Below are 21,719 nucleotides of genomic sequence, written 5' to 3'. Positions count from 1 at the left end.
GGATGGCTGAATATCATGTCCTTGGCAAAGCTGTCTTCAAAAGTCTAGGACGAATTTAGAGGAGGCTATCAAAGAGTAAATGTGTAGTTTGCGATATTTCCCCTGCCCAATACCATAATAATTACTGTTTTATGTTAGCTTGCTTGTTTGTTTTTGAAAGATGAACAGACAAAGTAATGATTCAATAAATTAGAGTAAACCCGTAAAGTTATTCTGCATGTTCTGCTTTTATGTAGATAATAAAATATTACTTTAACATAAATATATAATTATTTCTGTATTTTATTTCTCCCCACAAGCACATTCAAAATATACCAAAAAACAAACTGTTCAAAGAGTCTGGAAAAAAATGTACATCTTTATATAGATTTGAGCCACCTACTTAAAACTGACAGGAAAAAAAATCCAGAATATTTTAGTCATTTTCTTTTTTAAAGAAATAAATATACAATGAGGCAGGCCACTTTGAAACGATATGAAAATATTTCCCTGGGCAGCATTAAAAAAACATAGACAAAATCAACGTTTAAACTATGTTTGCATTTATAAGACACGTTTTTTTAAACATATGTACACAGTTAGGTTTTGTTGTTAGAGTGATAACCTAAAACAACATTGGGATACCTAGAAAAATCCCCATTTTCCTCGACTCTAAACAATTATCAGATTCGGTTGTACCAAGCGCCCCGATCACTGTAAAGTTTGATTCTGGCTGCAACCAATGGGTTAAAAAAATCACTAAACTTCCTAACGCCAATGTTACAGTCATTTATCAATAGACAGTTACAAGCGAGTTTTGAAGGTACTTTATATGATTTGCATTAATGGGAAATTAATTTGCGAGAACGCTTAGGCTGCTGTATTCTGCAGACATACTTCTTTCAAAGGGCAGTAGCAACTTTCTACAACGGTTTCCTCTGAAACCATGCCATTTACTAAGCCCTAGAATGCTGCTTGGGAAGTCTCGTTTTATCGCCTCTGAAGCCTTTGTTTTGAGAGAACGCTAGCGGTTTACCTTCAAGATAATGTAAAAGAATTCAGCTTATAGACAATAGGGTGAAAGGAGATTGAAATGGGTAGATCCTTTGTCCCCCCCTAGCCTCTCTACCACAATAGATAAAAGCAGGGCCTTGCAATGCAAACATCTGGCGAAATAAAAAAAATACAAAAAGAAAAGTCTGTCTTCTGTATTTCCCCCAGTTGTAAAGCATATTAAAATTAAAATGTCATTAAAAACGTTCTTTATTTGAAGCCTAGAACTAGTTAGTCTCCCTGGCTTGCTTGCAGAAATACACTACTGCAAAACATTTTTATTTTTTCAGATGGACCTTTTCTGAGATCTTAAGGTCACGAACTTTAATGGCTGATTGAATTTAGCCTGATATTCAGCTTCTCCTCCCAGGAACCAATACCCCAGTGCATTGTTTGGAACCATATTCAGGGTCACACTTAACCTTCTGTAGGACCTAAGGCCTCTTTGGTAAAAATGAAGCAATCACAGGCTACATTGATTTTTTTTCTGAAGTTCTTCCCTGTCTCTACAGTGGCTGAGAATTAAGTTTACTCAACGTGTGAAAAAAAAGAGTAGTGATGCTGCATTTTGCAGGGACTATGTGTATCCCTATAGGGAGAGAGTTAGTATAAAGTTGATGAAAACTTGGCATAAAGGCCTTCAGGGCGTGCAGTCTAGTCTAACCATTAAAGAAGTTTTTTTTCCTCTCTGGAAGGGGGGGGGGGGGGGATTCAATGAACACAAAGTTGAAAGCACATATTTTATAACAAAATGTCCACAAACATAGAGCAACTTAAAACAAAGGAAAACACTGTAACATGTTGTCATTAACCCAGTGATTAGCTACAAAATGTTCCCTGTGTCAACTGGACAGTTATTGGTGTGTTTTTTGGGGAAATAAATCTTCCATGTACGGTTCATGTAAACGTCAACTTCCTCGCAGTGCAAATTTAGCCTCATAAATATTGTCAGTGATGTGTTCTGCTTGCTTGTTAAAGGGCTCCACATTAAATACACACAGCAGCTAAACACTGAGCATCATCACCATCCAGGGGGAATAAAGCTAACTTGCTTTAACCAATACTGTATGTCTGAGTGGCTTTTTTTTTTTTTTTTTTTTTTTTTTTTTGCTAGACACAGCTCTTAGCTCCTCACATGGTGTTGTGTATACTCACTCTACTCCATTACCTGGGTAGTCGCCTGCAAAGGTCAAAACACATCGTTACACCTGCTACCATTTAAGATAGTCCAGTGAGACGCTTTGTTCTCTGGTAGTATAAAAAGGACAATCAAAAGTTCTAAGTGACTGATCAATCGGAATTCATTGTACAGGAGTCTGAACCCCAAGGTGTGGTGGTGTGTCTCTGCTCCCCCCATACACATCCTCTGCCCCTGGAATAGTCCCTCCTGGTGGTGTCATCCGTTTCTCTTTCTGTCTCCTGTTACAGAACCAAACTCTAACCACCTCTTTTTCTAACTGTAGACTGTCCGCCAGTGAGGTGATTTCCTGGGCAGATGGCTTGGGGCACTTGAGGAAATGACTTTCCAAAGCCCCCTTAACGCTAACCTCAATAGATGTCCTCTTTTTCCTTTTCCTCCCCTGAGCTGCTATCTTGTCTATACTGGTGGGGCTTCCAGAGGACGAGTCCGCCTCTTCCAGCCACTTGTTTAACAAAGGCTTGAGCTTGCACATGTTCTTAAAGCTCAGTTGCAGGGCCTCGAACCTGCAGATAGTGGTCTGGGAGAAAACATTGCCATACAGAGTGCCCAGGGCCAGTCCTACATCGGCTTGTGTAAATCCCAGTTTGATCCTTCTCTGCTTGAACTGCTTGGCAAACTGTTCCAGATCATCCGAAGTTGGGGTGTCCTCGTCTGAGTGGTCGTGATGTCCCTGGTGTTGAGTGTGCTGCTGTTGCTGAGGCTGCTGGTGGCCGAGGTCACTGTGGTGGTCCTCGTGGGCATCCCTCAGCGTGTGGTGGTGCATGCCTTGCCCGGATGCCGGGTTTATCATGCCATTAACCGTGAAAGAAGGCTGTGAGTAGATCAGTCCCTGGCCATTGGTGGAAGCCATGCTGGGCAGGTGAGCTGATGTGGTGGTCCTCCATGCCCCAGCACTGTGGTGGTTCCCATGCGCTGGGTGAACCAGATGGGGAGCTCTTCCCTGGTGCTGCAAACTACCTGCGCTGTGCAGATCCTCCCTGCTAGGCTGCACAGTGGGCTTGATGTCCTGCTGGCCTAAGGGGCTTGTGGACCAGGGTGCTCCATCCCCATGAGACAGAGCGGTGATCCACTGGTGTGCGTGGCTCAGGGGGTGCCCATTGCTTTGCAAGCTGTAATCGCTCTGGACCAGAGTCTGTGCATCCCTGTATCCCGTAGCCTGCTGCATGCCACCGGGCTCCGCATGGACGATGGAGGAGCTGGAGCTCAGCAGGTTGTAGTGGTTAGACGCTGTGGTCGCCATGACTCTCCGAGCCCGACTGATGGAGCTGGTTAAAGGAGCCGTGCATTTGACAGCTACTTGCCTTCGCCTCGGGCAGCCCTCTCTCTCTTCCCTCTGCTGTGTGTCTCTGCCCTCTCTCCCCTGCAGCAGCTTGTGCCTGTGCACGCGTCCCGGGCACCGCCTCCCCGCGCCGCTGATTGGCCGCCTCCTATTTGATTTACGTGGATACCATTAGCAACGGGAGGCTGCCGGGCGCTGCTATTGGTCCAGCATCTCCGGACTGCCCGCCCAGGCTTCTCCCCAATCTGCAGGCTGCTGCATCCATCCACATGGAAGAGGAGCAATAAGAGCGCCTTGTACATCACATAGCCCCGGCGTCTCGCACAGCAGCCAAGCACACTCGCCTGGAAGTAAACCAATTAAATAGAAACTTTCTTTGTCTGCCCTGTAAGGAGCCCAGTCCCTCTCACTGCTCCTTTAGCGTGCAGCAGCCGGGCACATGTGTGCATGTATCAGCCCCCCTCTCTGGCCATGTTCCCCTCTCACTATCTCTTGGCTGTAACTTTGAATGAGAGGTGCACAGTTGGTTGCATGTTATTGGGAGTACTGGTGCACAGCAAGCCTGTGATCAGTGCCAGATGGGTGGCTGAGAGATACACGCAGGCAGCCCAGGAGACACGGTGCTTTTTCATCAGCTCTCCCCCCCTCCCCCACACTAACCCGCCACCCCACTTCTCCTAATCAATTCATAACGATTATAAAGATTTTACTTTCAGATTAGCTGTTGTCAGGTGCCCGGCGTTATGCAATTGCACTGCGACAAGTGAACAGCGATGATGTCACTGTAATTAACTGAAATGTCATTAGGAGAGCCAAGCCATGGATTCAGGCTATCCTGCTGCTTACATCGCAGCCAATAACAGAGGGAAGCGCTGCTGCTGCTGATGCTGCTCGTGGTGCTGATGCTGCTGCTGGAGCTGATGCTGCTGATGCTGCTGTAAATGGTACCTAAAGGATAGCACCAGACAAGCTCCCAGCAGGTGACCGCATGTAAGCATTGAAGACGAGCTGTGTGAGAGAGAGGTCACCGGGGGTTAGACACCATTAATATCCTCATGTTGGGTTAACTGTCTCAATCAATAATGTGTTATATGTTTCTGCTTTGCTCCCTTTCTGTATGTCTGTTTGTCTTTGTGTCCTTGTATATTCTCATGCAGATAAAAATGACTATGGAAAGGAATTAGCGTTGTGTCCTGTTCGGGGTGCATGACTAAGTACCGTCTTCCTATCGGAGTGGCTTGTAATGATGTGTTTATTTCTGTATCGACCCGTGGAGTACACGCTGGCTGTATGTGTTTCTGTGCTGTACTTAGATTAGTTATTGACAATGTTATCTTATGTGCTCACACTCTTTTGCCTTTATTTAATAAGGCAGCGCAAAGAGCAATAATGCTGGGATATGGGGGCAGTTACCCGTAGAAGGTGGATCAGACTTTAGGACAATTGGAGATGACTACTGCGTGGTTGCTAAGGGTTACTGCATTTAAGTTATAACACTTGTCTTATGGAATAAGTTGTGTTCTCTGTTCCTCGGATAGGCTTATGAGCTGCAGCGTTACTATAAATACATCACTGGGATACCCGAGTTCTTCCTACACTACAACATGTTTCTTTGAATCTGTCATAAGTTTGTCTAGCGATAAGCATAGCATTTACATAATGTGCACAATTACATGCTAGACAACTTGGCTAATTGGGGCACATAAGGCTCCTACAAAGTTGTTGGACTTTAAGAACTTGGTGCTTGAATGTAGCACATGACAGAGCATAATAGTCCTGTGTACAACTTGTGTTTGTATTCTAAAATGCCATTTATAGCTGTAGTTTGTTACAAGGTCTGCAGAGATGTTTAGCAACATTAGAACATAGAGCCCAAATCCCCATATGTTCAATTTGAACAAGCTAGCAAATGTAATAGTTATTATAACACCACACCAACACCTATATTAACATTTCCTGGTTGCTGTACCTAGAACAGACTATATAATGGTACAATGAGATATATTAATATATATGAACTAATATTTAAAGTATAATTAGAAAGCTAAAGGCTAAACGTATTTTTAAGTAGTAATGCAATAATAAATATCCTTTGACTATCACTACTAATAGCACGTAGCGAATACCGGATCACTGTAGTCCTAAATATTTGGCACAGCTCACCTGAGTGTTTCCCTCGTCTGGTTACAGCACTTAATTCCCATAACTGTCGGTATTAAGTCAAAACGATGCATGCTGGTGGGCTAAATAGACCTGGGACCAACGTGAAGGAGAGAAATAGTTAAACGTGAGGCAGCCTATAATCACTAATGGGTAAAGTACAATCACAGTGTCAGATAACGTCAAGCAAAAGACTGTCAGGGGACTATATCAATATCCTGCCTAGTGAATGGCGTACAGTACTACTGGCGGTACACTGCATTAACCGGATACACTGCACTGCTCTAGATCTGCTTTCAAATCGTTTCTCTGTGTACTCTGCAACACATGTAATGGCATCGTCTGTATCAAATGTGTCACAGGATGGGATTCCCTGAGTCTCAGCCGAGTTTAGTCCTTCAGATCGCTGTTTAGCAAGGCACCATACTCAGCCCATGGGTCACTTCAAGCCAGCTCATAAACTGAAAGGGTTGTGTAATCCAGAATAAAGTAAAACATACATAATGCTCCCAATATCTGCTTACATCAGACAAGTCATTATAATGCTGGGGCAGAGCAGAACAGGTACATGACAATACACAGCAAGTAAAGTAGATGCTGTATAAAATACACACTGTAGGGTTATTATTTTGTGGCTGGCAATCCAAAGCCTTTCGTAGTTCTCTGCCACTGGGTTTAGTAGTGAATCCACAAGTGGCGTTTCTTTTAGATGTCCTATAACTCTAGGGACTGAGATAAAGTAAATGTAAATGAGGCTTCAGCCAGCGCAGTCCTAGAAGGTGAATGACAGAGTGCTAGGTGTGTTATTAGCTGCTTGGAGATCCAGGCTCCTGCCTTCCTCTCATGTCTCTGCAAGGTGAAGGTTATGCTGTGTCTGGGATGCACACTGCAGAGCTGGGTTCAGCTCTTCCACTCTTCAAAGCAGCTGTACAAATACCAGGGCTGTGCTCCATTTCAAATATACCAGATTTCAAACAGCTCATGCAAAGCTTTCAACTAGTGCATTATGCCTCCTAACTAGCCCCGGATTTGTCAGGCACAAATACCAGGACAGGCATAAGTCCCCGTGTATATCATTTCTGGATTATGTGTTCTTTGGGGTAACTTGCAGAAAGCCCGGCTGACACATACATTTATTCATTACTTTACACAGGAGCACTGATCAGGGCCAGCATACTTTGCTCTAAGTCACAAAACCGTGCATGATACTATCTGAATATGTCCTGGAAATGGCTAGCAGGTCTATCTATCTATCTATCTATCTATCTATCTATCTATCTATCTATCTATCTATCTATCTATCTATCTATCTATCTATCTATCTATCTATCTATCTATCTATCTATCTATCTATCTATCTATCTATTTTAATTCACATGTATCTATATAGTCTGTCTGTCTGTCTGTCTGTCTGTCTGTCTGTCTGTCTGTCTGTCTGTCTGTCTATCTATCTATCTATCTATCTATCTATCTATCTATCTATCTATCTATCTATCTATCTATCTATCTATCATCTGTCTATCTATTTTCATTCACAATCAAAGTACCCCACACCTCTATTATTGATAACACACACACATGTTGATATTGTAGCCTCTAGCTCTTTCAATTTGTCCTCTTCATGTTCGCTGTCCCCCAATGGTTAGCAGGCATCTGTTGTGACCTTTGTACCTTGTTTAGAAATTTTTATGATACTTATTATATTAGTTATCTAACTTGTCCAGGTCCCCGAAATGACAGGTTATTTTGCTTAGCATATAACCTATTATTCAGTGATTGTTTATATGAGTCATGCTTATAGTATATTATGTTTCTCCATGAACTCAGTAATAGTCAGTGGCACAATCAAACAGTTAAGATAATAAAACAGGTAATGTTTATCAGAAATATAAGGATATATAAAGATTTTTGTTCCCTAAAATATGTTTATTTCTCTTACTTTGACATGGGTGTGTATATAACTTTTGGTATACTATAGGGGTGTTTCTTGCACTTAGAAACAGTCAAAATTATTCACCTTGTCTAATAAGCATTTGTAATTAAATAATAAAAAAAAAGTTTATGCAGCCATCAAGACATGTCACAGTATTTACCAATAATGGCTGCTCGGCTGCCACAGTTGCTGTAAAGATAGTAGCTGCAAGGGGACAAAGTTAAAAGATTTGTTTCCTTCTGTGGTCGCAATAAGAAAGAAACAGATTGAACTACAAGGAATAAAGAGTATTCTTGGTAGATTCCATTAGTTTTGTGAGCATGGTATATCCATTTTTAGGTTCACTAACCCTGGATTGCTGAAGGAATGGGGTTGAGGCTTTAGTGGGTATTACAATGAAAATGAAGGTGTCTCTTTGTAATGCATATTACTGGACGCATTTAATGTAACCATTGTGGAGAGTGAATGTTGTGGTCTCCCCCACCCTTCCCCTTTTCACCTCTTCTATATGAGCCATTCAATGTTGCACACTCATTGCATGTCTCCAGTCCTGTTCTTCAAGACAAGGAGGCTGATTTGGTGCCTAAAACCAGCTTCTGAATGGGTGTTCAACTTTGAGGGCCAAAGGGACAAAACTGAGGCCCAGGCTTCACAAGTGATTGCTTTAAAAAATCCCATCCGCACAAAGAAGCAGCTGGCTTCTCTAATGAAACAGCTAAGACTACAGTCTAAGGGATAAATTTATGACAAGTCTATAGTAACACTTGCTACTTGCTTTTCCCTAAGGCATATATAAAACACATTTCAAAGGAAGAGAAGAAAAAAAAAAACTAAACAAAATGGATAGAAAATGACTGAGGCATATCATAGCCTTTACTGATATTAAAACATATTTCGCATGCATATATGTATCAGATTTCAAATTGCCCACTTTCCAGGTGCTCCTGTGACAGGATGTTGATTCCCACAAGACAAATAAATAGAGGATTTTAAGTCATGTTCCTAAAGTTGCTTGGAATGTGTTCGTCTGTCAGTGCGTTTCATTTCGCTATAATTTCAGATGCGGTTAGTTATTATGCTTTGTTAGTTTTATAGTTGTGTTCTAACTTATGCCATAAAATAGACTTCTTTAGATCACAAATCACTAGAATGATGTGTTTTTAAATAGTTGACATTGGTGGTACAGGCTTTACATTGCCTTGAGATAAAAAGTTGCTTACACGTTAGAAGAAACTAGTTACACTTTGAATCAAAGAGAATTTTCTTGAGACTTTATTCTCTCTCTTACTTCCCTGTATACAATACATGCTTAAAGTGAGCGCCTAAGTAGGCTAGTACTGCACAGAAATCAAAAGAGCAGATCTATCTATCTATCTATCTATCTATCTATCTATCTATCTATCTATCTATCTATCTATCTATCTATCTATCTGTCTGTCTGTCTGTCTGTCTGTCTGTCTGTCTGTCTGTCTGTCTGTCTGTCTGTCTGTCTGTCTGTCTGTCTGTCTGTCTGTCTTTCTATCTCACCTCCGACATATATGCATACATACACAGCCATGCATTTATGAAATTGCATTATACAGTAGTACTGCATACTGGGAAACAGTAGCTGATTCTTTACAGTAAGATTATGTGCCGTAGCATATCACATATTCTTGTCATTGCTGAAGCATGACACTACACAATGGGCTCAAAGTGCCTTTGTAGTAATGGGTATATTAGAATATAGTATTATATATCTGGGAGTGCGTTTTATTTTTGTCTATTGACTATTATGCTTGTGATGCAGCATGATTTGAAATATTTTCAAAATATGGATACTAAATCCCTATAGATAAAGGTAACCATATAAGTCTACAGATTTCCTCATGACGGGGAGTTTTTCATCCTATCACATCCCCTCTCCCTTTGAAAAGGCCAGTAACAGGCCTTACACCTCTTCTGAAGCCCTCCTCCGATGGAGTGGCATTACAAATGTAACAACCGCTTGGGGATGTGTCGTTGTTTTGCCTTAGTTTTGATATTCATGAATGTTTAATCAAAATATATTTTTATTTTTCTTTAATCTGAATTTATTTAGTATTTATATAGCGCTGACATATTACGCAGCGCTGTACAGAGTATATTGTCTTGTCGCTAACCGTCCTCACAATCTTATTCCTACCATAGTCATATGTCTATGTATGTATCGTGTAGTGTATATATCGTAGTCTAGGGCCAATTTAGGGGAAGCCAATTAACTTATCTGTACGTTTTTGGGATCTGCGAGGAAACCGGAGTGCCCAGAGGAAACCCATGCAGACACGGGGAGAACATCCTTGCAGATGTTGACCTGGCTGGCATAGTGAATAGTGAATAGTTAATAGTTAAGAGCTCTGCCTCTGACACAGGTGACCTGGATTGGAATCTCGTCTCTTCCTAATCAGTTATCCAGCATCTATTCAGTGAGGAGTCCATGGGCTAAACTCCATAACACTACTACTGCCTACTGAGCATGCCCTAGTGGCCGCTGCTCAAGTTCTTTTGACTCCACCAGGAGAGAAGTGCAATATAAAAGTTATTTGTCTTGTGTAATCAGGAAAAAAAATGAGTATTATGAACAGTTGTTTCATATTTGTTTGGAGTTCTGCCTGCAGGCGGAACTGGCTAGATTTGTAAGTAGGGATATTCATTTTACTACTGTATAATAGAGATAAGATAACTGTACAGTGTACACTAGTAGTTACTCTTCGCTGCCACCTTAGTGTTGGTTGGGTTAAATAGTCATGGGGCATGGTTGCGGCAACGGTAGTTTTTTTTACTGCACTAATAAATGCACTTTGGGTCCTCAGGGAAAAAATGTTTCATTGTTGTTGTTTATTTCAAAACCTGACCATTCCACTAGCAGGTGAAGCTCAAATGGAAAAATGATATATTTGTGTATAACATTTTCTACTTTCCTGCTTATGGGGCTTTTCACTGTAGCAACATCATCCACCAGTACACACTGCATGGCACTGCTATTGGCTGTGGTGGTGTGGCCTAGCCCTATTCAATAAAAGTGAGGCCTGGAACCCACTAGGAATCGCTGCAGCATTTTAAAAGCGCCGCAGCACTGTATGCAGCAATTCCTAGGGTGATTGCAAACTGTACAGTGCTTCCAAATTGGCGATTTGTCGTGCCCGTGACCTCTTCCTTTAGGAGGCAGAGCTACGAATGGAAGAAGGAAATCAAGACAACGGGTAAGTATTTTAAGTTTTATGTTAAATGCAACCGCTCGGCCCCCCAAAGCGCTGCATAATTGCTTTGATAAGGGATTTATGCACCGCTTATATACTTCCCTCAAAACTCACCCTTTCACTCTGGCCTACCACCCCTCATAATTGCTCTAAACCCACAGCTGAACTCTGGTCCCCTACCTTTCTTGTCCCTTCCTCTCCCTCTAGATTGTAAGCCTTTGGGCAGGGTTCTCCTCCTTTTGTGTCCTACCTGATCATGCACCTCCATTACTGTGCACCCATGCTATGCATCTGAGTGAACCTAACTTGCCTAATCTCCATGCTCCATCCAGTGACTAACTAAGCATTACCTGGTACTCATACTATGGTGTGTGATCTGGTTTTCTTGTATTCCTGTATTGTCATATTGCTGTATGTCAGCCCTAAATATTGTGTGTAACCTAAACTAATGTCCAGCGCTGCGTAATATGTTGGCGCTTTATAAATACAATAAATAAATAATATGCTTTGCATTGCGCGCTAACGCACTCAAAATGCTGCATGTCCTGCGATTGCAATTTCCCCTAATCGCAATCACTCTAATGGGTAGCCCCCTTACTTACTTACCAGCGATCGTCGGCAATCCCAAAACGCTTCCAAAAACACCCTAGTGGGTTCTAGGCCTGATTTAGGGCTGCCTGTCCACCATGTGACTAGAGGGAATTTTTCTCCTGCACTGGGCAACATTGCTTTCAATGTGAATGGGAGGACAGGGGTGTAGGGGAAACCAAGGCAGCAGTGGTGAAAAAGTACTGTATGCACCACAATGCCCTGTTATATGTGAAAGGGACCTAAAACAAATAAAGCATATATATATATATATATATATATATATATATATATATATTATATATATATATATACATTTTTTTTGTTTAGTAAGCATAATAAATAAAAAATATATTAAAGGGGCAATATGGCAAAAAATTGTAAAATGTTAAATATGTGCATACAGAGACAAATAAGTACGTTTTTTTTCCAGAGTAAAATGAGCCATAAATTTTCTCCTTGTTGCTGTCACTTACAGTAGGCAGTAGAAATCTGACAGAAGCGACACGTTTTGGACTAGTCCATCTCTTTATAGGGGATTCTAAGCAAGGCTTTTATTCTTTATAAAGATATTCCCTAAAAAGGATTTAAACAATGATGCTGGCCAGGTTCCCTGCTCGATACACAGTTTTTTGGCAGTTGGACAGAGCAACTGCCATTCACTAAGTGCTTTTGAAAATAAATAAATCCCTGACAATCCCCCATGAAGAGATGGACTAGTCCAAAACCTGTCGCTTCTGTCAGATTTCTACTACCTACTGTAAGTGACAGCAACATAGGAGAAAAGTAATTTATGGCTCATTTTACTCTGGAAAAAACATACTTTTTATTTGTATATGTTTGCACATATTTAAAATTTTACAATTTTTCGCCATAGTGCCCCTTTAAGACTACACATTCCATTTGGAGCAACAAGATGTCGCCTGTATTATTATTATTATTGATTTATAAACCACCAATATATTCTGTGGTACTGTACAAAGTAAAAAACAAACACGGGGTACATAATTATACAGATAATGGTATACAACAATAAATAAAATACCTGCTTTTGGTAACAAAATACAGAAACAATACAAAATACAGAATTGGTAATTACAGTGACAAAAGTAACATGATGATGAATGAAAGGTATAATGACTTCCAAGACACGTAGAGTTAGGCTAGGTTCACAGTGGGACGTTGTGGAGCTGCATTAAAAATTTTTGCAACGCAACCAACCGTACTGCAATAAAAAAAAATCTATGTGATGTTCTCAGTGTGACGTTAGCATTACATGGTAACGTGTTGCGTTATGGTAATGCACTGCTGCAGTGCATTACCTCTAAACACACACATTACCAGACACAGGAGAGCATACTTTTCATTGACTGTATGCTTTATTATACCTACTTGATGCAGCATTAATCTGTGTTACCACTTTTTTGTTGCGTTGTGTTGTAATGCTGTGTTGCAACTTTACAATGCAACGCCTCACTGTGAACCTAGCCTGAGAAAGCCCTGCCCTTGCAAGCTTACAATCTAAAGGAATAGTAGAGAAACAAGAGGTGGAATAGCATACTATAAACATACCTAGTTTTCTCCTAGCTGATAGTTTCACAACTTGTCATAAAATGCCTTTTTAGCCACCAGCAAGAAAGAAAATGCTCAAAATAAATTTGATAGTACTTTTTTTTTAAAATGCTGAAAATTTAGTTTAAAGAGAAGATGAAAATTATCCCCTAGGAGATAACTCAGGTGAAAAAGTTAATTGCATATGAGGCAGTGTGTTTATCTAGTAGGAGTGCAAAGGGGGAATGGCCTAATAAAGAGCGTATGCTTGGCGGAAAAAGTGCGTTTTAAAAGAGCGTTTAAAGCAGTGCTGGGCCGAAATTACGCATTAGCGTAATTACGCATCGTAATTCACTACAAATGCACCGTAAGCGTTACGTGTAAGGTTACGGTATTACGCGTAATTAATTACGCGTAGACTGTGGGTTACGTTTTTACGCGTAACAAATTACGCATAAGACAGTAAACTCCCATTGAAATTACACAGTCTGCCGTAATCGCGTAATATTACGCTCCCGTATAATATAAAAAAGCCGCAGACTTAAAGGGTTAATAGCAAAGCCCCCTTAAGTGCTAAGAGCCTCAAATTTGAAGAATATATTAAGGAGATCAGAAGGAATAAGAGGAAAAATTTTTTTTTCAAAAAGACCTTAAAGTTTTTGAGAAAATCAATGTTAAAGTTTCAAAGGAAAAATATATACATTTAAAAACCCGCAGACTTTAACGGTTAATAGCAAAGCCTGCTTAAAATTTAGAAACACCAAATTCACAGGGTATATTAAGGGGATCAGTGGGAATAAGAGGAAAATTTTTTTTTTCAAAAAGACCTTATAGTTTTTGAGAAAATCGATTTTTAAGTTTCAAGGGCAAAAATGTCTTTTAAATGCGGAAAATGTCAGTTTTTTTTTGCACAGGTAACAATAGTGTTTTATTTTCATAGATTCCCCCAAGTGGGAAGAGTTTTACTTACTTCGTTCTGAGTGTGGGAAATATTAAAAAAAAACGACGTGGGGTCCCCCCTCCCAGACCTCTTTAACCCTTGTCCCCCATGCAGACTGGGATAGCCAGAATGCGGAGCACCGGCCGCGTGGGGCTCTGCACCCTGACTATACCAGCCTGCATGGTCCATGGATTGGGGGGTCTCGGAAGGGGAGGGGCAGCCAAGCTTTCCCCTCCCCCTCCGAGCCCTTGTCCAATCCAAGGACAAGGGGCTCTTCTCCACCTCCGATGGGCGGTGGAGGTGGAGGCCACGATTTCCTGGGGGGGGGGGGTTCATGGTGGCATCTGGGAGTCCCCTTTAAAAAGGGGTCCCCCAGATGCCCACCCCCCCTCCCAGGAGAAATGAGTATAGAGGTACTTGTACCCCTTACCCATTTCCTTTAAGAGTTAAAAGTAAATAAACACACAAACACATAGAAAAAGTATTTTAATTGAACAAAAAACATAACCACAAAAAAAGTCCTTTAATATTCTTAATTAACCATTAATACTTACCTGTCCCTTTAAAAGCCAGTTCCCACGCAATATCCTCGTAAATATACTAATCAGTTACAATGTAACAAAGTTATTACAATGTAACAACTTTGTTACTTTGTAACACCACCGCACCCGACGTCACTCGCCGCTCACCCGCCGGCCGCCGCATACACGCTAAGTCCCCGCCGGCTCCCGCCGTCCACTCCGCCCACACCTGTCACCCATATACATGCTGGCACCCATGGGTGCCAGCATGTATATAGGTGACATGTGGCAGAGGCGGGGAGGGCAGCGGAGCCGGCGGGGACTTAGCGTCCCTTCACCCGACAGAGCTCTGAGCTATAGCTCAGAGCTCTCGAAAGCATCTTTGTATTTGGGCTCCAAGGAGCCCCATTGGTCCTTAGCAGACCAATGGGGTTCCTTCAAATCAGAAGGAACCCCATTGGTCTGCTAAGGACCAATGGGGCTCCTTGGAGCCCAAATACAAAGATGCTTAGAGAGCTCTGAGCTATATAGCTCAGAGCTCTGTCGGGTGCAGGACGCTAAGTCCCGCCGGCTCTCGCTGCCCTCCCCGCCTCTCCCACATGTCACCTATATACATGTTGGCACCCGTGGGTGCCAGCATGTATATGGGTGACAGGTGTGGGCGGAGTGGACGGCGGGAGCCGGCGGGGACTTAGCGTGTATGCAGCGGCCGGCGGGTGAGCGGCGAGTGACGTCGGGTGCGGTGGTGTTACAAAGTAACAAAGTTGTTACATTGTAATAACTTTGTTACATTGTAACTGATTAGTATATTTCCGAGGATATTGTGTGGGAACTGGCTTTTAAAGGGACAGGTAAGTATTAATGGTTAATTAAGAATATTAAAGGACTTTTTTCGTGGTTATGTTTTTTGTTCAATGAAAAAACTTTTTCTATGTGTTTGTGTGTTTATTTACTTTTAACTCTTAAAGGAAATGGGTAAGGGGTACAAGTACCTCTATACTCATTTCTCCTGGGAGGGGGGGTGGGCATCTGGGGGACCCCTTTTTAAAGGGGACTCCCAGATGCCACCATGAACCCCCCCCCCCAGGAAATCGCGGCCTCCACCTCCACCGCCCATCGGAGGTGGAGAAGAGCCCCTTGTCCTTGGATTGGACAAGGGCTCGGAGGGGGAGGGGAAAGCTTGGCTGCCCCTCCCCTTCCGAGACCCCCCAATCCATGGACCATGCGGGCTGGTATAGTCAGGGTGCGGAGCCCCACGCGGCCGGTGCTCCGCATTCTGGCTATCCCAGTCTGCATGGGGGACAAGGGGTTAAAGAGGTCTGGGAGGGGGGACCCCCACGTCGTTTTTTTTTCAATATTTCCCACACTCAGAACGAAGTAAGTAAAACTCTTCCCACTTGGGGGAATCTATGAAAATAAAACACTATTGTTACCTGTGCAAAAAAAACGGACATTTTCCGCATTTAAAAGACATTTTTGCCCTTTAAACTTAAAAATCGATTTTCTCAAAAACTATAAGGTCTTTTTGAAAAAAAATGTTTCCTCTTATTCCCACTGATCCCCTTAATATACCCTGTGAATTTGGTGTTTCTAAATTTTAAGCAGGCTTTGCTATTAACCGTTAAAGTCGGCGGGTTTTTAAATGTATATATTTTTCCTTTGAAACTTTAACATCGATTTTCTCAAAAACTATAAGGTCTTTTTGAAAAAAAAATTTTCCTCTTATTCCTTCTGATCTCCTTAATATATTCTCCAAATTTGAGGCTCTTAGCACTTAAGGGGGCTTTGCTATTAACCCTTAAAGTCGGCGGCTACCTAACATTGATCCATGCGTCAACTTTTCCGCTTGGCAGCATGACCTTACGCATTAATTGCTAGTAGGAATTTACGCGTAAGCCTATAACGTAACAACCTGAATTACGGTATTCTTACGCGTAATTGCGTAAGGGCAATGCGTAATTACAGGCATGTACCGAAATTGAATGTCTATGCCGTAAGCGTAATTTCGTAATGCGTAATAGCGTAAAATTACGCGTAATGATCCGTAAGCGTAGCTTTTTCCATTACGACCAGCACTGGTTTAAAGATATCGAAGGTTGGAGAGCGATGGATGTGTTGTGGAAGGGCATTCTAGAGGAGGGGTGAAGCACGTACAAAATCTTGTATACTGCCCTCAGTTGTCTATGGTTGACTTCAAATGCAGGATGTAGTTGCTACTAGGAGTGTTTCTAAAGTAAGCAGTGTAAAAAACAATGCATGTGGACTACTAAGCAGCTAATTAACATTTGTGTAAAGCAAGTTTTCTAGTTCATAAAATAATAATTTGCATTATTTATGTGAGCAAGCAAATGTGCAAGAGATCCATTAAATCCGTGTGCAAAGGTTTGCAACTCTTACTTGGGGCAAATTGCACTCAGTGAGGGCCCATTCACACTAGAGAGTTTTGCCGTTGATTTCGGCAAAACGCTCAAGCGCTAGTGCTTTTTAAAGCGCTAGTGCAATAATACCCTATAGGCCCGTTCTCACTTGGGCGATTTGCGTTAATCACCAAACGCAAACGTGTAGCCTGCACCACTTTCAGTTGATTTTCCGGTGATCGCGTTTAGTGCTATAGAAGCGCTAAACGCGAACGCGAAAAAATCACCAAGTGTGAATGGCGATTTTCTTCACGTTTATTGCCAAAAATCGCCTGAGCAAAACGCTAGCAAAAGTGCTAGCGTTTTGCATTTTGCAAGTGTGAATGGGGCCTGAAGGTTGCTTAGGATTTGTTCACACTATGACCATTGCATGGCATAGCCCATGTGAAATCTATGCCCATACAGCTGTATGGGCAGTGAAATCACAAGGGCTATTACTGCAATGCAATCTTCATGATGCGGATGCATCCTTACAGGTGAGTGAATTAGAGTTGGTGCTTGCAATCTCATGCATATACCTGCTAGCAAAACCTGTTTTTATTTTAAATAATACTCAAACAGCCTGGATTTATTAAAATAAAATAATTCTGGTGGGTGTATTCATGTGATTGCAGTCTCAGGCTAGGTTCACAGTGGTCAGTTGCATTGCAGAATAATTCTTCATGTCAACTCAGTACCCATACAACTCTATGGGTCTGTTCACAGTAAATTGTTGTAACTGATTGTGTTATTCTTAGGCTGGATTCACAGCGGTCAGTTGCATAACGCACACCTTAAAATGTGTGTGATCTGCAATGGAGACTGGACTTTAATACATAGCCTGCATGCAGCGAGTTAGAATAACATGATCTATTACTGTGAACAGGCCCATAGAATTGTATGGGCAGTAAGTTAACATGCAGAATTTTTCTGCAGTGCAGCTGAGCACTGTGAACCTAGCCTGACTCACTGCATGCAGGCTTTGCAGTAAAGGCTGTGTCCAGTCTCCATAGCAGTTCACAAATATTTTAACGCATTACAACAATACATGCATTATGCAACTGATCACTGTGAACCTTGCCGCAGGAGTGCTAATTCACCAAACTCTCAGTAACTCTTCTAATTGTGAAAATGCAATATGACCCAGGTGAAGGTTGTAGACTTGTGACACTTAAAGCCAATGGGTACCGGTTAAAAAAAGAAAAAGTCAGATACTCACCTAAGGAGAGGGAAGGCTCGGTCCTAATGAGCCTTCCCTCTCCTCTCCCGGTGCCCTCGGTGCTGCGCTGGCTCCCCCGTTCGCGTCCGCCGCCGCAGGAACTTCGGAGGTCTTCGGGAGCACTCGGGCTTCCGAAGACGGGCCGCTCCATACTACGTACGCGCGAGCGCGTCATAGAGGGCGCTCGCGCATGCGTAGTATGGAGTGGCCGCGTCATCGGGAGCCCAAGTGCTCCCGAAGGCTTCCGAAAGGTCCCTTCGGCATGCGGAAGTGGCAGTATTTGACCGAACTGGTCAAATACTGCCACGGGGGATCCTGCGCGGGACCGGGCACCGGGAGAGGAGAGGGAAGGCTCATTAGGACCGAGCCTTCCCTCTCCTTAGGTGAGTATCTGACTTTTTCTTTTTTTAACCGGTAAACATTCACTTTAACAGTACACAGTAGTTAGTGAATCTTTGTCTTTGTTAGGATTTCTGGTGACTTATATTAATAATCTATTGCGTTTTACAATTCATAGACAAAAGGATATAGGTAAACCAGGCCAAAAGTGTTGCAGGTAGAAATAATTCTCTAAAAGCTCACTAGTAATAATATGCACAAATATTGTATTTGACTGGGTAGATTGAGGTTTTATATTATGTTGATAAAGGATGCAAGCAGTAGGTGTGTCTTTTGAAAGGAGTTTTTGCTGTTGTTTATTGTATTTTGATAAAACCTTGGGCTAGTTCATAGTACTCAGTTGTGTTGCAGAATAATTATGCATGTCAACTCAACTGTCCATACAATTCTATGGGCCTGTTCACAGTGCTGCATTGCAACTGATCACATCATTCTAACTTGCTGCCCACAGGCTTTGTATTACAGTCTATATCGAGTCTCCATAGCAGTTCTTGCTCATTATAATGTGTGGGTTGTGCATCTGACCACTGTGAACCAAGCCTTAAGGCTCATACACACATCAGACCATAGTCTTTTGAAAATTAAAGATCACAGACCAATTTTACCCCCTTCCATGTAGTATGAGAGCCATACCTACACAGTCTATTCTATGGAGCTGAACTCCCCATCAGACAGAAATCTTTGCTAGATGCTGCACACAAAGATGCTGTAGACATTCAAAAGATCAGTATCTGCAAAAGATCTGTTCCTGCAAGAAATCCGTTTCTGCAAAATGCATTCATAGTCTATGATATCTGCAGATCATCATACACACCTTGTTTAAAAGACATTCATCTGCAGATAAGATCCACCAGGATGGATTTTCAGATCTGCAGATGATTGTCTGATCTGCAGATGAATGTCAGTTAAACAAGGTGTGTATGATGATCTGCAGATCTCATAGACTATGAATGCAATTTGCAGAAACGGATCTTTGGCAGGAACAGATATTTTGCAGATACTGATCTTTTGTGTCTGTACAGCATGTTTGTGTGCAGCTTCTTTCAAAGATTTTTTTCTGATGGGAGTTCAGCTCCATAGAAAAGACTGTGACGGTATGGCTCTCATACTACATGGAAGGGGGTAAAATTGGTCTGTGATCTTTCATTTTCAAAAGACTATGGTCTGATGTGTGTATGTGGCCTTAAGCTGGCCTCTAACGGTCCAATTTCTAACGAAAAATCGTTCGAGCGATCAGAAATTCTGAGCGGATTGGTTGTAAATAATCTCCATTGGTGGACACAATCGATTATGAACGAGTGAAAAAAATGTCGCCTGAATGAATTTTCGTCGAACGAAAATTTGGATTTTCCTGGTGGTCGTGATAGATAGGAAGAAATGATTGGTCAGTTGATGGTGTAGTGAACGATTTTTCGTCCGATCAGAATTTCTGATCGCTCGAACGATTTTTCGCTAGAAATTGGACCGTTAGTGGCCAGCTTAAGAAAAATAAAACTGATCTCCTCAAATTATAGAGTTTTAGCAAACCTGATGGAAGATTACATAGACTAAGTTCACAGTGGGAGCTGGGTTGTGTTCCCAGTAAAAACAGGATTGCAACGCGACAGAGGGGAAAAGTTGCATTGCATGTTATGCCAGCATTGCGTTGCATACAGTGAAGCATACAGTCAATTAAAAGCTACACTACCACTGTTAGGCTGGTTTCACAGTAGGACGTTGCGTTTTAGGGGACGTTATGGTCGCATAACGTGCCCCTAACGCAACGCCTGGTGCTCTCTGATGTGGACGTCAGAGTGAGCCGCGTTGTGCAGCTCAGTCTGGTGTCCATGATGACGTGATGCGTACTCTTGGACGCATGCAGCATCACGTGGTCCCGCCCGGCCAATCGCCGCACAGAGCGGCCGCTCCAGGAAGTAAACACTGCACGTCACTGAGTGCAGTGAATATTAATTAGCCATGTGCCTGGCCGCTCTCCGCTCCTCCCCAATGTTACTTAGCATGTGCAAGCAGTCTAACGCGGCTCTGACGCTCATAGAGTACTGCATGCAGTACGTTGTCTTATGGCGCAGCGTTACTAAGTAACGCAACGTGGGCACTGTGAACAGCCCATTGATTTTTCATTGCTGTGCGGTGGGGTGCGTTACAGGCTGCTCTAACGTGTGCCTGTAACGTCCCACTGTGAAACCAGCCTAAGGCCTGGAACCCACTGAAATCAGCAAACGCGAAACGCTACCGCTAGCGTTTTGTCTGAGCGGTTTGCAAGCGGATTCATGCGTGTTTTCGGTCGCGTTTTGCAACATTGTATTTGTTTGCTCAGCGGTTGCGTATCGTTTCGCGTTTCGCGTTTTTATCCTGATTGGTCCTGTGAATTATTTTTCATTTTGTTACAGTGTGCTGAACCGCAAAACGCTAGCAAAACCGCTCAGTTTAGGTTTTGCTGAGTGTTTCCGCTACAGTTTCAATACTTTACATTGAAGCGCTAACGCTCCCAAAATGCTGCAGGTCCTGCGTTTGCGTTTCTGGGAAACGCAAACGCTCCTGTGAAAGTTGCCCCATCCATTAACATTAGCCCAGCGTTTTGGCAAAGTGCTAGCGTATCGCAGTGCTGCCAAAACGCTGCCAAAAGCGCTCCTGTGGGTTCCAGCCCTAAATGTACGTATTATGCAGTAACACACACTGCATGCACTGTTGGGATACTGTACTTCATTAGATTGCATCACATCAGATGCACTTTGAATGTCGCAAAGACTTACATCACACCGCATTGCCCCACTGTAAACTTATCCCAAGATTTAAGATTTGATGGCCTGACTAGTAACAAATTATTGTAATGTGCAAATTTTCAGTGGCCCAGAAAAGGAAAGTAATTGAGCCTCTTAAAATCGGCAGGTGCCAGCAGCAGCTGGTGAAAGCAGGATAATTATCCAGTCAAAATATTCTAATGAATACAATTGCTTATTGTTTACAATATTTATTTATAGGTTATTTAGTCAGTGTTTGCACATTGTAAAATTTTTCCTCTCCCTGATTTACATTCTGAAATTTATCACGGGTGGTAACATCTTTACAGCGAGTTCTAAAGCCAGTAGAAAAGATCTCTGGTCTCCCAGGATGCTCTGGGAGAACAGAGGTCTTTTGTGGGAGTGGGAGGGTGGGGCTACATACCTATATACAGTGATATATTGCTATAAGAAGTGTTTCTGATGCTGAAACCAGGGTTTTCAATGTAAAATTGGTTATCTTGAATACTTTACTGCATTCTACTATATGTTGTTATTGTTC

The 21,719-nt window shown here is 42.3% G+C and overlaps 1 protein-coding gene across 1 annotated transcript; it reads right to left on the bottom strand.

The window, feature by feature from the left end:
- Positions 1-2,118: 2,118 nt before the first annotated feature.
- Positions 2,119-3,488, bottom strand: POU3F2 (POU class 3 homeobox 2). The gene has a single exon (XM_068279412.1). It carries the CDS (start codon positions 3,471-3,473, stop codon positions 2,334-2,336), a length of 1,140 nt encoding a protein of 379 aa, XP_068135513.1. The 5' UTR covers positions 3,474-3,488; the 3' UTR covers positions 2,119-2,333.
- Positions 3,489-21,719: the final 18,231 nt, after the last annotated feature.

This window comes from Hyperolius riggenbachi, chromosome 4, assembly GCF_040937935.1.
Source record: "Hyperolius riggenbachi isolate aHypRig1 chromosome 4, aHypRig1.pri, whole genome shotgun sequence".
In the NCBI taxonomy this organism is placed as follows: domain Eukaryota; kingdom Metazoa; phylum Chordata; class Amphibia; order Anura; family Hyperoliidae; genus Hyperolius; species Hyperolius riggenbachi.
The sequence above is the reverse complement of the archived record's forward strand: the minus strand, read 5'-3'. Positions and strand labels throughout refer to the sequence as shown.